At 36.1% G+C, this 16,321-nt stretch overlaps 1 protein-coding gene across 3 annotated transcripts; it reads left to right on the forward strand.

Moving 5' to 3' along the window:
• Positions 1 to 10,589: 10,589 nt before the first annotated feature.
• si:dkey-56e3.3 (zinc finger protein 892) lies at positions 10,590 to 16,213 on the forward strand. Of its 3 annotated transcripts, none has more exons than XM_058773458.1 (8): positions 10,590 to 10,975; positions 11,093 to 11,196; positions 12,311 to 12,413; positions 12,706 to 12,803; positions 12,890 to 12,992; positions 13,383 to 13,474; positions 14,112 to 14,193; positions 14,301 to 16,213. In XM_058773458.1, exons 1-8 carry the CDS (start codon positions 10,711 to 10,713, stop codon positions 15,089 to 15,091), a joined length of 1,638 nt encoding a protein of 545 aa, XP_058629441.1. In that variant the 5' UTR covers positions 10,590 to 10,710; the 3' UTR covers positions 15,092 to 16,213. The 3 variants fall into 3 exon arrangements, with proteins under 3 accessions (XP_058629441.1, XP_058629447.1, XP_058629456.1); XM_058773464.1 differs by having other exon boundaries at positions 14,112 to 14,169; XM_058773473.1 differs by lacking the exon at positions 14,112 to 14,193 and having other exon boundaries at positions 14,301 to 14,594.
• Positions 16,214 to 16,321: the final 108 nt, after the last annotated feature.

Genomic DNA, 16,321 nt, shown 5'->3' on the forward strand with positions numbered 1-16,321 from the left:
TATGCTAAAAGATTAAGTTATGGTTTAGGCAATATTATTTCAGAATCTCAATCTGGATTCATGAAAGGCCGTCACATTTCTAACAACATAAGATTAGTACTGGACTTGCTGGATTATTCAGATCTAATTCATTCAGATGGTCTCATACTCTTTCTTGACTTTCACAAAGCTTTCGACTTTCGAAAAAAATTATTTTTCATACTCTAGAATTATTTGGATTTGGTAAAGCATTTATAGAGACTGTAATCATGTTTTATACAGGTATTAACAGCTCAGTGATTGTGAACTTTAACACTTCTAAGAGGTTTAACATATATCGTGGTGTCAGACAGGGCTGTCCAATCTCCCCATTTTTATTTGTTTTAGCCACAGAGTTACTCTAAGAATTAACCAAGATGATAATTTGAAAGGAATTTCAGTATTTGACAGGGAGATCAAAATTGTGCAATTAGCTGATGACACTACGCTGTTTTTGGAGGACAAAAATCAGTTACCAAAAGCTCTGGAATTGGTTGAACAATTTTCATGTGCCTCAGGTTTAAAACTTAATACTTCGAAATGTGAATTTATGTCAATTCATGATGTGAATGATATATTCTTAGGCGGTATCCCAGTTAAAAAAAAAAAAAAAAAAAAAAAGTGTAAAATATTTAGGAATTCATATTCAAAAATTAAATCAGTATGAAAAAAAACATCTGGCTTCAGAGAGATCTCTCATTATTTGGTAAAGTTCTTTGAAGGGCTCTCTCACTTTGTATATTCTGCTCTTTCTTTGTTTGTCAACGATAAAGCTATAAAATAAATAATTAAAATATTTTGGGATTTTATCTGGAAAAATAGACCTTACAAATTAAAAAGAGAAGTGCTTGCTAATTCCAGAAGCGAAGGTGGCCTTGATTTTTTGGACTTTGCAGATACTGTAAACACCTTTAAAGTAAATTGGTTGAGAAGATACCTTATGAATCCAATGTCACTGTGGTTCTTTATTCCAAATAAGATATTTGACCAACTTGGCCTGGCAATTTACCTATTTCCTTATCTAACTTGCATCAGCAATGTCTTCTTTCATGGAAATTGTGTTTTGTCCATGGTTTCTCCCCCCACAAAGTTCTCCTTTGGAATAATGCTGATATAACTGTTAGAAATAAGTCTCTCTTTTCCCCCCTAGATGGTTTCATAATAACTTGAACTGTATTGTATCTGTGTTTGATGATTTTGGTAATATTTTAACTTATGAACAATTTATGAATCTCCATAATTTTCCAGTCCCACCAAAGGAATATAATACTTTGATGAGAGCCATCCCAGTAGCCTTAACCCAGTTAATTAAAAGTCACCTCAAATGATTGTGCAATGATCCCATGGTTACTTCTCATTCTCTATAGGGATAACTGCTTATCTTTTCTTTTGTTTTTGCCTTGAATTATTGTTTATTCTTCATTGTATCGTTTGCAGGGAAGAGAAGGTAATTTATCGCACTGCATGATAATTAGATTTTTTTTTTCTCTCTCTCTTAGGTTTTGATCTGTTGATCTGTTTACAGTGAAAACAGTGTCGCCCGCTGGACGCTCGCTGCTGCTTCAGCCGTCATATTAAATTATCCAAATAAAAGTGTGTTCAACAAGCTGACAGAAGTAGATCCATTTCTTTGTTGGAAAATTATAAATATTCATTTTCCATGGCCAATGAGGAGAATCAGAGATTGCGGATCACGTTCAGCGGACAGTCACTGACTCACTGTACTTGTTATATTTATTTCAACAAATGACAAGCAAAATCAAATCCTTAGGAGCTTGGGAACAGTTTTGTAGCATTTTTAAATGCTGGTTTAATGTACCAAGACAGTGATGCAAAAAGACATGCAGGTGAGCGACATGTTTAAACGTTAAGCGTTTTCCTCCCTTTAGAAAACCGTAATGTAGAAAGGGGTTAGGGGCTCGAGCCCTGCCCCTTGAGGTCTGACGGTAAAGTGCCCTTGCGGTCCGGTGCCCCTAGTCTGCGATTTCTGCCGAGGGTAGGGGTGTTCGATATGAAGATTTTTGATGGTGGACTATAAAAATGTCTCCAGGATTTGCTTTTTTGAAGAAATATCGTAGTATGGTAGTTCAGTGCGCATTCTATCAGCTGCAGTTCTGGCGCCGCCGTCTCTATATACTGAACAATGCCACATACATTCAGATCAGTGTTAACTCAGCGGTAGAGGTACTCTCACGGGACACTGCACTTATTCGCAGTCACAAAAGTACATTATCTGCATCTGCTTCAAAGACTTACTGGTTAAACGTTTCACTCAGTGTTCTGTTATTAATTTTTTTTATAAATATTAATTTTTTGTTATTATACCCTCATTGGGGGCTGAGCCCCCCTAAAATGAAAATCCTAGAATCGTCCCTGGTGATAATACTGTCAAAACACACAATTTTTATGTATAGACTCAGTTGGTTATGTCTAAAATGAAGGTAAACAGCTGAGAGAAACGCATGCGTGCCTGTATATTAGATGCGTGCAGGAGGGACAGTACTAAACATGCTGCCGACTGTAATTAAAGAGATAGTTCACCCTAAAATTGTAATTCTGTCATTATTTACTCTCACATGTTTTCCCAAACCTGTATTAATTTCTTTCTTGTGCTGAACACAAAAGAAGATATTTTGAAGAATGTGGCTAACCAAACAGTTGCTGGTCCACATTGACTTTAACCGTAGAAAAAAAAATACTATGGAAGTCACTGTAGACCAGCAACTGTTCTAAACATTCTTCGAAACAGCATTTATTTTCAGCAGAAGAAACTCGTTCAGGTTTAAAACAACTTTTGAGTGAGAAAATGAAGGTATAAAAGTAAAACACTAGCCTATTTTAATTTTGGGGTGAATTATTCCTTTAATGTTAATAAAACACCAAACACAAAGAGAAAAATCACTCACTACTCTTGACTGAAAAACTTTAATACAGTTGCTTTAATAGGAATCAATCTATATAGTGATTTATTTTTATATTTGTTCATTCAATTTCTTGAATGCTCCTGCTAAATACACCTATTGTAGACTACCTGAAAATAAAACAAGGTTTATTTTATTTATATATTATGTGTATTTGTAATGTGTATCTTTGCTCTCATTTTTTAATAACAAAGATAAAATAATGACAACGATTTTTATCTTCACCCACTTTGGCCTAAATATCCGCCATACTTTTTAATATTTTGTTACCTTGAAAGGCTTTGTCTTTATAATAGGGAAATTAGTTTGGCTGTACTGCTCAAACAGCTTGCAAAATAGAAAATCCAACATGACAAAGAATTGTGATACTATTGTAAATCGTGATATTTCTAAAAAAATCGTGATATTTTTGGCAAATCGCCCACCCCTAGCCGAGGGCGAAAAAACATACTGCATTATCCAGTTTTCTCTCAGAACGATGATCTGAGTTACAATAGAGTGGAGGAACTATGACGTCACTCTGTAGGCGATCAGCTGTTAGCATGAAACTGGTTCCTTTGACAAAAAGCCAATATAGACTTTTGGATAATCACAAAAAATAAGCTCTGTGTTCAATCATAGTTCATGAAACTTACACGTTTTGTCCATCAAGATAATCTTCACAAAATAATATAACGTTGATGAATTTTGAAGTCTAAATAAAAGCGCTAGAACTGAAAAGCTAAAGTTATGCTGCGTCTCAATTCGCATACTATCCGTCCTAGCAGTGGCTAGTCTGCGTTCGAGGGGAGGGGCTTACCGTCAATTCTCAATGCAGCATGAATGACATACAATGGTGACATTTTTCTCAATCACGACAAAAAAATCAAATACTGCCCTAAACTAGATAGAGGAAAGGCAGCGCTATCCTGCAAGTATGGCGGATAAACAAAGCAGTTTCCCAGAACTCTGCGCGGCGTTACATCACATTCTCATTCTCTATTGGTCATTTGCCAAGTTATAGACAAGTTAAAATTTGTATTGCTCTTTGCAGCGCAATATTTGACCGGAAGGGTAAAAATAACGGTTATAGAATGCAGTCCCCTGTCCTTCCAGTCTCTATACACTTTGATCCATCTGTATATATTTGAAGAAATGAATAGTATGAGTTTTTTATATACTCATTTACATATGCAATTATACTAACAGCTTGATCCATTTCCCTTCTGTTCTCGTGTAATTTTATGTCTATTTCAGGTTGAGCTAGTATCCAAGGTGGAATTGGGGATATTACTACTATTGGGCCAAATGATCTTGAGTCTAGACCATCTTCATTAACCCACCCCTTTATTTTCAATGCAAAGCCTTTACCTGTTGCATTTAAAATTTCCCAGCAATCATTTCAGGACTTCCCTTACAGGATGATTATTTCTTTGTCCCTGTAAATTTATCCAGTATGCCATAGCCAGTTTCTATCTTCTTATAAATAATGGCATTTCTGATGTTTCTAAGTTGCAATGCTGCAATGGGTGTGGTTTTAACTGCTCCTAAAATGAGTCTTAATGCCTTAGCTTGCATGACATCTAGTTCTTTAATAATGTTGATGATGCTGATTCATAAACAATGCATCCATAATCTAATGTTGATCGCATAAGACCAACATAAATGCCCTTTAATGACTGTTTGTCAACACCCCAATCTTGTCCTGCTACTGCTCTCATTAAATTTAAAACTTTACCACATTTCTTTAATATATAATCTATATGATCCTTCCAGATTAATTTGTCATCAAACCACAATCCTAGATACTTAAATGTTGACACTTTCTCTAAAGAAGACCCATATAATTTTAGTATTTTCTGACTTGGAACTACCTGTGCATTAAACGGTTATACTGCACACCTGCCAGCCAATCAGAATCCAGTATTCAGACAGACCATGGAATAAAAAAAACGTAAAAACTTATATACATGGGTATTTTTTGTTTAATTGCTGGAATTATAAGGGCACATTCTAACTGTATTCTAATGGGCTTCATCGCGCAGTGAATGCTTTTGGAATGCTTTTAAGAGGATTTTTTTCTTTTGGATAATGTCAGCTTTCCTACAGTCACACATACATTGTGTCAGGAGAATATCTTTAAATTCTAATCAAGGATAAATCATACCTTCTGTTGTCTTCTTTTTAAAGAACTTCAAAAGTTGCGCTTGAACCATTTTGTGCGAAAAAGGCCGGCAAGATGGTGGCGAGGTAGACGGTCGTGTGTTTGCGCTTCAGGAAAATAAAGCTGAAGTGGTGATATAACCAACTGCTTAAACTGGTGATGATGTGGACATAAGTGGAAAAAGTCATATAGCTTAGTTCCCTTTTGACATCTTTATGCATGGGAAAAAGAGGAAAGAAGAAAGCTAAACAAGCTTGGCTTGACAACATGGCTTCCAACACGTCTGATACGGTTGATCAGTTTGAGGGTTCAGCATCGTCCTCTGGTAGCACTGAACTGATGTTTCAGCGAGATACGGTTTGACACATGTCCAGACTTTGATAATGAGGTTGTTGTGGCTGCTCTTTTGGATACTCCTCAGAAGCCAGCAGCAAAAAAATCGAAACGCACGGAATCTAACATAAGTGGAAACAGTAATGGGGATGTCTTGGCTGCAATACGCGAGCTGGCTTTAAAGCACGACAAGGCTTTTCGTAAATTTTCAGCGATTGAAACTACCACCGAAGCAACCTCGTTACAAATCAAGAGTCTAACAGCAACGGTGCAACAGCTTATTGTGTGATATTGGAGATGGTGTCTAAAGTTGCACGGCGTTGCGGAAAAAGATGGAGAGGATGTCCGAAGCGTGGTTCTTAACATGCTAGAGAAGATCGCTCCTGGAATCCGAGACAGCTAGGCTCCTGGACAATGTCGATGTCGTTCAATAATAATCCTCTTCTCACTATGTCGCATCCGAGACATGATTTGGGCGCTGCGAGAGGATGCAAATTTATAAATGAAAACAGACTGAGTCTTTCGGAGCATCTGTCTCCCGACGATAGAGCAGCTACGGCCTGTCGTGGAGGAGGGCAAGAGAGCAAGCTTCCGAAGCTCTTTTGCTTTGATTGATGGGAAGCAAGTCTTCTACTCGGATGTTACCTAAGCTCAGTTACTGACTTCACTGGCTATACCCTCTCTCATGCAGTGCTCTAAAACGCGTAAAACGGTTGACAACACTATCTGCATAAAAACTCTTAAGTTGTGTATAACATGTACATTTTTTTATGTTTGATCCTCCCTAATTGTTAGGTATTAACAGCTCAGTGATTGTGAACTTTAACACTTCTAAGAGGTTTAACATATATCGTGGTGTCAGACAGGGCTGTCCAATCTCCCCATTTTTATTTGTTTTAGCCACAGAGTTACTCTAAGAATTAACCAAGATGATAATTTGAAAGGAATTTCAGTATTTGACAGGGAGATCAAAATTGCGCAATTAGCTGATGACACTACGCTGTTTTTGGAGGACAAAAATCAGTTACCAAAAGCTCTGGAATTGGTTGAACAATTTTCATGTGCCTCAGGTCTAAAACTTAATACTTCGAAATGTGAATTTATGTCAATTCATGATGTGAATGATATATTCTTAGGCGGTATCCCAATTTTTTTTTTAAAAAGTGTAAAATATTTAGGAATTCATATCACTAAAAATTAAATCAGTATGAAAAAAACATCTGGCTTCAGAGAGATCTCTCATTATTTGGTAAAGTTCTTTGAAGGGCTCTCTCACTTTGTATATTCTGCTCTTTCTTTGTTTGTCAACGATAAAGCTATAAAATAAATAATTTAAATATTTTGGGATTTTCTGGAAAAATAGACCTTACAAATTAAAAAGAGAAGTGCTTGCTAATTCCAGAAGCGAAGGTGGCCTTGATTTTTTGGACTTTGCAGATACTGTAAACACCTTTAAAGTAAATTGGTTGAGAAGATACCTTATGAATCCAATGTCACTGTGGTTCTTTATTCCAAATAAGATATTTGACCAACTTGGTGGCCTATCTTTCTTACTAAAGTGTAATTTCTTGCCTGGCAATTTACCTATTTCCTTATCTAACTTGCATCAGCAATGTCTTCTTTCATGGAAATTGTGTTTTGTCCATGGTTTCTCCCCCCACAAAGTTCTCCTTTGGAATAATGCTGATATAACTGTTAAAAATAATTCTCTTTTTCCCCCCCTAGATGGTTTAATAATAACTTGAACTGTATTCTATCTGTGTTTGATGATTTTGATAATATCAATGATAATAACATGCTGCTTTCCTCAAGCAACCGTCTCTGATGTGAACAAGGAACTTCGGAACTTGTGGACACACTCTAGATTTACTCATCAGTAGAGGTCTAAACATTTCATCCATTGTTATTAAGGATGTAGCACTATCTGATCACTTCTGTATTTTCTTTGATATATTGATCTCTGTTACCACTGAACCTAGATCTGTCTCTGTCAGAAAGAGATGCATTAACGAGAACACTAGTGCGCTATTTATGAAGGCTATATCTTTAACACCAAGCATTTCTGCAGACTCTGTTGATCTTCTCCTGGATTCATTTAACTCAAAAGTTAAGAATGTTATTGATGATATTGCTTGGCAAGGGTCTGCAAGAAGAATGGCAGACAAAAATCAACATGAAGAAAATCAACAGCAGTTCAGAGTATGAAAAGACAATGCAGAAAAGCTGAGCGGATGTGGCGGAAGACAAAACTTGAAATTCACTATAGCATCTATAAAGACAGACTTCATGCTTTCAATGTGGAACTAGCCACAGCTAGACAGACCTTCTTCTCAAACCTTATAAACAGTAACTTAAACAACTCTCGCACTCTTTTTGCTACTGTGGAGACTGACAAACCCCCCCCCCCCCCGTCACACAGATTCGACCGCAATTTCAAAAAGAAGTGACTATGTCTGTTTTTGAAGCAATTGATAGCAAAATTTTGAAAGAAATAGTACAGCACCTTACATCGTCAACATGCTATCTTGACACACTTCCCACATCTTTTTTCAAAAGTGTGCTTAACTGTTTAGAAGCAGATCTCTTAGAAGTGGTGAATGCTTCACTTCTTTCTGGGACTTTTCCAAACTCCCTGAAAACTGCAGTTGTTAAGCCCCTTCTGAAAAAGTGCAATCTTGATAACACAATGTTGAACAACTATAGACCAATATCAAATCTTCCTTTCATAGGTAAGATTATTGAAAAGGTAGTTTTTAATCAGCTGAACAACTACTTAAACTCAAATGGATACCTGGACAATTTTCAATCTGGTTTCCGAGCACATCGTAGCACATAGACCGCACTTATTAAGATAATAAATGATATTCGCTTCAATTCTGATTCAGGCAAAATGTCAGTTCTGGTACTACTAGATCTTAGTGCTGCGTTGGACACTGTTGATCATAACATACTTCTAGAGAGACTGGAAAAATGGGTCGGGCTTTCTGGGATGGTACTCAAATGGTTCAGGTCATACTTTGAAGGGAGGGGTTATTATGTGAGTATAGGAGAGCATAAGTCTAAGTGGACATGCGGAGTCCCACAAGGCTCAATTCTTGCATCACTCTTGTTTAGCCTGTATATGCTCCCACTAAGTCAAATAATGAGAAAGAACAAAATTACCTATCACAGCTATGCTGATGATACCCAGATTTACCTAGCCTTATCTCCAAATGACTACAGCCCCATTGACTCCCTCTGCCAATGCATTGATGAAATAAACTGTTGGATGTGCCAGAACTTTCTTCAGTTAAACAAGGAGAAAACTGAAGTCATTGCATTTGGAAACAAAGATGAAGTTCTCAAGGTGAATGCATACCTTGACTCTAGGGGTCAATCAACTAAAAATCAAGTAAAAAATCTTGGGGTATTTCTGGAGACAGACTTTATTTGTAGTAGTCATGTCAAAGCAATAACTAAATCATCACACTATCATCTCAAAAACATTGCAAGAATTAGATGTTTTGTTTCCAGTCAAGACTTGGAGAAACTTGTTCAGAAGAGATCAGATGTATTAAAACATTAGCCACATTTAAATCCAGACTCAAAACTCATCTGTTTAGCTGTGTTTGTTGAATGAGCACTGTGCTACGTCCGAACTGATTGCACTATGTATAATCACCTTCTATTCTTAAATGTTTTAATTTCTTTTTAAATCAATTTTTAAATCACTTTGTTTTTATTGTTGTGATTATTATTTTTAATTTCTTGTTATTATTATTATTTTTAATGTCTATTTCACTTCCTTTTATGTAAAGCACTTTGAATTACCACTGTGTATGAAATGTGCTATATAAATAAACTTGCCTTGCCTAATATTTTAACTTATGAACAATTTATGAATCTCCATAATTTTCCAGTCCCACCAAAGGAATATAATACTTTGATGAGAGCCATCCCAGTAGGCTTAACCCAGTTAATTAAAAGTCACCTCAAATTCAGTAAAGGCAACAGTGTTTATCCGACTTTACGTTTGGGTGGTATTGATATTTTAGATCGGAAATGCAATAACAAACATATTCGCTAAATATTTCAGACAAAGAGAAAGATTACTCCAAGAGGGAAATTCTACTGGGGTTCCTTTATATAAATTGGAGAAAGGCTGGCTTTTGCAGAGTAAATTTTGTATATCTAACAAAGTTAAGGAGATTCATTATAAAATCCTTCATAAAATGTATCCCATTAATTAAACTATGTCTAAATATTCTGATGTTGATGAGTCTTGCTCGTTTTGTGGTTTTGTTGAGGAAACAGCTTCCCATTTGTTTTTTGATTGTGGTGTTACCAACAAATTATGGGTTGACTTAAGCACCTATGTTTCTAACCTTACAAATGTGACCCATACCTTCGTCCTCAAAGATGTTATTTTTTATTATGAAAATCCAAAGCTATTACCTGTTGAATATGTTGTTAATTTTCTTATACTGAATGCAAAATTCTTCATTCATAAGCAATAAATGGCTTGAATCTCCTTTGTCTTTCCCCATTTTTCGTTCTGAATTTGATTCTTGTTTCATCTCTAAGACTTACAAATAACAAAAAGAGTGACAAATTTTTGATGCACTATGACAGCTTTTCTAAAATTATGTAGCCTAATTTTATTTTTGCACTTTTCTGTATAGATAATTCCATAATTTGATGTACGCAAATCCAGAATATTCATTTTTTGTCTTCATTTTTACAATTGTTCTTTGTAGGAATATATTCATGTCTTGTTCCCCTGTTTTTGCATATTTCTAAAATTTTTGCAATTAAAAATAATAATAATAATAATACATTTGCGCGAAAAATGACGAAATTGCTTCTGCTTGTGCGCAGCTAGTTACAGTAACGTTATCAAGTTCTGATTGGCCAATCTCCGTTATTTAGTTCGTAAATGTTCATAAGTAGATAATTTTAACATTTCATGTGCATGATAAGTTTTACGTAATAAACAAAAATTAATGATGGTAAGGGGGGATGGTGGTTTTACAGAATTGTTGTCATTTTTTTCGACCAGGGGAATGCCATCCCCCCTCAATTCGAGCCCTGGCTATACTGTGCTAAAGTAAAAATAACTAATATTTATGGCACGTGAAAATTGCTTGGTAGCATGAGAGCTTTTATTTTAAAAAGCACAAGCGGATGTTGTCGACTCATTGCCAGCTTCGCGTTTGGAGAGAGCTCTAGACCCGTATGATACTCGTTTGGAAGGGTTTATTGTATGGACTGATTAACTATTATTAAAGGAGATTAATCTAAATAGATTCCAACGCAATGGCAAATATTATAACGTTTCAGACGCAAATCGCTTCAGTTATGGAAGTACTCGCAAACGCCGCTGTGGCAGAAATCTGCAAACTTGTTGAGGACAGCTATACCGAATTGCAGCTTGAAATATCTCAAACTGAAAAGGAAAATAACCTCCTTAAAAAGAAATTGAAAGTACTAGAAATCCGGGATTCGTTTTATAGAAGAGCGCACAAACTGAGAAACGAATCAACTGCCTTGACAAAAACAGGTGTTCACGAAAAAGCATCAGGTAAAGAGGTGGTCATGGCCATTTAGACAATAGTGATGTCGGATTGATTCCATTATATTAAAAGTCACTATTATAACTTATTAATTACTAATGGAGAACGTATATGCTTGTTTCCAGGGCGAATTAGTGTGAAAATTGCTTCGCTGTGTAATGAAGTTAGGGATGAAGATGAAGCTCGCTCCGGTAAAGTCTCGCATCTTCAACCCGAAAGACTAGACCAGGTCTGCAACAACATTGAATGGGGTGCATCTCTTTGCCTCAATCTTTAAATCTTTCAAAGTTTGCATTCATCACTTTTGTCCTCGTGTTTTGTACACTTCAAACGGCAAACCTGTTATCTGTTCATTCAATTTGACAGTTCCACTGAACCTTTTTCTTTGTTCAGTAGCTTACAGCACTCAAAACGGTCTTGCTACAGTGCTGATACTTCCCCATTTATCACAGAGTTCGTCTCTATTATTATCATGTGATATTTCAAAAAAATCCCCTTTGGACAGGGGTGTCAAACTCACTTCTTGGAGGGCCGCAGCGCTACAGAGTTTAGTTCCAACCCTGCTCCAACTCACATACCTGTACCATGTAGTTTTCAAATAAGCCTTAATGATTAGATTAGCTGGATCAGGTGTGTTGAATTGGGTTTTATCTAAACTGTGCAGGGCTGTGGCCCTCCAGGAACCGAGTTTGATATCCCTGCCTTAGGATAATAAATTTCTTAAAGTTTTATGGTGATTTGGCGTAAATATGTAAGTGTGCATTTCCTTTCAACAATTTCAGCTATTGTATGTACACTTGCTATTATTCAGTTGTTTTTGTAGACAGACAGATGCATTACTTTAAAAAGTTTGGGGTTGGTGAAATCTTTAAATATTTTGGAAAGAAGTCTCTTGTACTCATCAAGGCTGTGTTTATTTGTTCTAAAATACAGTAAAAGCAAAGATTAATTTCAGATGCTATATCTAATATGCTCAAGGTCCTTGAATTTGAAGTTAACCAAGGTGTGGGAACCCTGTATGCTGATTTGGTCCTCAAGAAACGTTATCTGTTTATTTCAAATATAAATCTTTTGTAGTACTGTAAATGTTATTATTGTCATTTTTATCAATATAATGCATGCTTGCTCAATAAGTATTAATTTATTTAAAAAAAAAAAAAAACAATTAAAAAAACTCTTACTGACCTAAAATTTTGAACGGTGGTGTACATATCTGGACATGCTGGCATAGGCCATTGAACAACCTATGTCAGTGGACCACTTATTGCAACTGTTCAGAAACAGATTTTTTTCCCATAAACATTTACTCTCAGGAACCATAACAGCATTGTGCTTTTTATCAGTCTGTAGAAGATAACGAGCCAGATGTCCTCCTTATTAAAGAAGAGAGACCTGGCAACATGAGGTGTGAACAGTCAGAAAGAGAAACAGAGACTACTGAAAAACGTGAGTGGTGTATTATTATTTTTTTTTTCAAGTTATTTTAGGGAATAAGTGCATAACCTAGTCGTCAGATTTGTGATCAGTTAATGTCAACAGAATGGCAAAATATGGCTTTTAAAGGAGAAAATATCTAATCAAATAATAATGTTAAATTCACAAATAAACATATATATGTGAATTATACTAAGAAAACTCTTGTGGTATTTTATTACATATATTAAATATGGACATTTTTGCAATGTGTGTGTGTGTGTGTGTGTGTGCGTGCGTGTGTACTGGTACATCCATGTTGCAGGTAAAGATGACAACCAGTACAGGAGTGCAGGAGTCTTTGTAAAAGTTCACAGAGAAAACTTAATCGACCAGAACACAGTCCAGCACTGCCATCAAGAGGTAAGAAACTGCATTTCTCAATCAGTGAGCTCAGCTGACCACTAATAATGTATCAGGAGTCATGGCAGCATTGTGCTTGTTATCAGTCTGTAGTGGATGATCAGCCAGATGTTCTCATTATTAAAGAGGAGAGACCTGACAGCATGAGGTGTGAACAGTCAGAAAGAGAAACAGAGACTGCTGAAAACCGTAAGTACGCTGTACTGTATTTAATATTTGTGTGTATGTATGCGTGTGTGTATTTTGTTATTTTTAACTTTAGTTTTAGTTGTCACCCAGCAATATGGATGGCAAAATCAGTGTGAGGATTTAAAATGAATCCAGATAAGTAATTAGAAATCAAACATTATTTGATTTCTAATTACTTATATGGTTATATATTGTGGAATAGATTCATAAATTGTCAAACGTTAAAATTATAGTATTAATGATAGTGTTATTTATTGTATCTATTTATTACATATTTTATTTTACATTTCTTTTCCAGTGAATTTTGAACTTTGAATGGATATTGAGATGAAAAGTAAAATTCATCCTTGTTTACCATGTTTTATTTTTACACTTTGCTTTCCTGGTAAGACAACACACAGTACGGGAGTGCAGGAGTTTTAGTAACTGTCCACAGGGATAACTTCATAGACCAGGACACGGTTCAGCACTGCCATCAAGAGGTTAGTATGAGAGATGCATTTGAACATGCATGTATTTATTTACAAATCAGGCTCATCACAGACTGTTTTTCTCCAGCAGTGACATTTTACATACTGCTTCTCTTTTTTATTCACATAGGATTAATATTGTTACCTATTCCTAGGAAGCTTGTTTGTTGTGGTCTAGTTATGTTTAGATTTAACATCAACTGACAATGAACAATATTTCTAAAGCATTTATTAATATAATTTACAAATACATTATTCAAATCAAAAGCAAATAAAGATTATTGGAGTATTTTGTTACAAGAAAATACCATTTTAGTTTCTGCTTCAAAATGTTTTTTTTCAATGTGTTACATTGTGTGTTTACAGTGTGTTTATTATTATTATTTTTTTATTTTGTGACATTTGCTAGCGATTTCTGAGTGAAATTTGTCAGTGTATATTATCTTTGGATCTAATAGATCTAAGCTAACATGAACAGTTGTATTTTTATTAACTAACATCTAACAGTTTTACTTAATGCATTAATATTAACTAATGTGTACTTCGTGGTACAGAGATGGTACGTCTAGAATACAGACAATTTTCTGCTAAATTGCATTTAACATTAAAAATCATAAAATTCACCATCAATAATCTGTTCCTCTGGCAGTCCAATGGAATGCAACCTGATCTCCTTGAGGACGAAAACCCAGAAATGAATGAAATGGGTGAAGATGCACATTTACCAAATAGTAACTAGAAAATTCTTGTTGTAACTGACATAATTACTAAATACAGTATTTGCTCTTTTTTTAATTGCTTACTAGTTTCCATTTAAGCATGATGTATTTCCAAACAGGTGAAACCAGAATGGAGAGACATTGTGATGGAGATGCAGGGACTAACCTGCAGCCTGTCCCTTCCTATCCCTCATGGGTTTCCAGGAGATTTAACAAAACCACAAATCATGCCTCTTATGCTGAATCTGAATGCAACGGAGGACCTTCTGTGAATCAGTTTTTGGTGTACAGAGGGAACGCAGATCCCACGTGTTCCTATGCAACTCCAATGGACTGTAATGGCTTGTCTGTGCCTGATATGGAAGGCCATTTAACACACGGCGATGAAGGTAACGTCATTTCTCAATCCGAACGGTCCGCTTTCACACAGTGCTTTTCTTTCAAACAGTCAGACACGCCTCAGATGCAAAGGAAAGACAAGTTTATGTGTAAACATTGTGGAAAAGCGTTCTCACAACCCAACACTCTCCTTTTGCATCAAAAACTTCATAACAGGGAGAGGCTTCACCACTGTACACTCTGCGGTAAGCGATTTAGTCAGGCGTCTAGTCTCAAAAGACACCATAGCATCCACAGAGGAGAAAAACCATTCAGATGCGTGCACTGTGGCAAGCAGTTCGCAGATCAAAGTAACCTCAAAAAACATGTGACTGTTCACACCGGTGAAAAGCCTTATGGCTGTAACCTTTGTGGGAAAATGTTCAACCAGTCTTCAAACCTCAAAACACACATGAGGATCCACACACGTGAGAAGCCTTTTGGTTGCGATCGATGTGGACGGATGTTTGCACACAAGTACATTTTGGTGAAACACCAACAGAGAATGTGTGTGTCTACTGGACAATTCTAGACTTCACAAGATAGAGAATACTCACATTGGTACCTATCATTAATTTAAATATTATTATACATAGATCTACTGTGTTCTTGTGGCTGATTACATTGGAATGGGAGATGCATTGGTGCACATTATTCCAAAAAGACAAGTGTAATAATGGAAATGGTTTCTTTTTTTGGTGGTTAACATTAACTACTTCCTGCAAACCACCTGGTTCCTTTCTGAAACGCCCACTTTTGATGATCCAAGCAATACCTAATAGATGAAATCAAGTCCTTACACTTTTTCTCATTGAATATCTTGTTTCACTGGGATGCAACAGATTTCTGAAGAACGCAGGGTTGCATTAGCATTTCATGTTGCATTTCTTTCAACCTGATCTCACAGAATTCCGTGTAATGTTCACGGACTTAATTAACGTCCGAATCTGTGGTGGCATCACGGAATCGCCGAAAATTCCTTGCTGGGTTTACAGAAGGCATCAGCCGTGGTCCATGCACGGATTCACTGGTTCAACACCAGCGCTGCATCGGACCACGTAAAAAGAGTGACTCCGATGCAGTTATACTTTCACTGGAGTACCTGACCCCACCCCTACCCTAAACCTACCCAGTTCTGAACAATAATGATGACGATAAATTATTGCGTCGGCATATTTAAAGTGTTGAACCAGTGGATCCGTGCGTGGAGCACGGCTGATGCCTGTCACTGACTTACATTGGTATCACTTCTGTGAGCCCATCACGGATTTTTTTCTGTGAGTCCATCACGGAATTTTCGGTGATTCCGTGATGCCACCACAGATTCGGAGGTTAATTAAATCCGTGAACATTACACGGAATTCTGTGAGATCATGTTGATTTCTTTCTTTGCTATGTTGCAATGTAGCTTACAGTTGATTAAAACACAATTTTCAAATATTATTTCTACATTAATTGGAAGAAATGTGAAAGATTTTTGTAGACATTTAACTTAAAAAGACTGCTAAATCCAGTTATGGAACATCAGTAACATTAATGTTAATAAATTCATGCACCTTCAGCAAAGGATCTCTGATCATTGCCTAGAAAATGGACATCTGCTTCTCAAATATCATTCTAGCATAGGTTACATTGTCTGCATTAAAACTGCTATGTAATTTCTGATTTAAAGTTGTCTATTTATGGTGAATTAATAGGTTTTGTTTTGTTTTTTTTCTATTATTTATAGACGCTGTGATTGGTTAAGGCTAGTTATAGTTGA

Source organism: Onychostoma macrolepis, chromosome 01, assembly GCF_012432095.1.
Source record: "Onychostoma macrolepis isolate SWU-2019 chromosome 01, ASM1243209v1, whole genome shotgun sequence".
In the NCBI taxonomy this organism is placed as follows: Eukaryota; Metazoa; Chordata; class Actinopteri; order Cypriniformes; family Cyprinidae; genus Onychostoma; species Onychostoma macrolepis.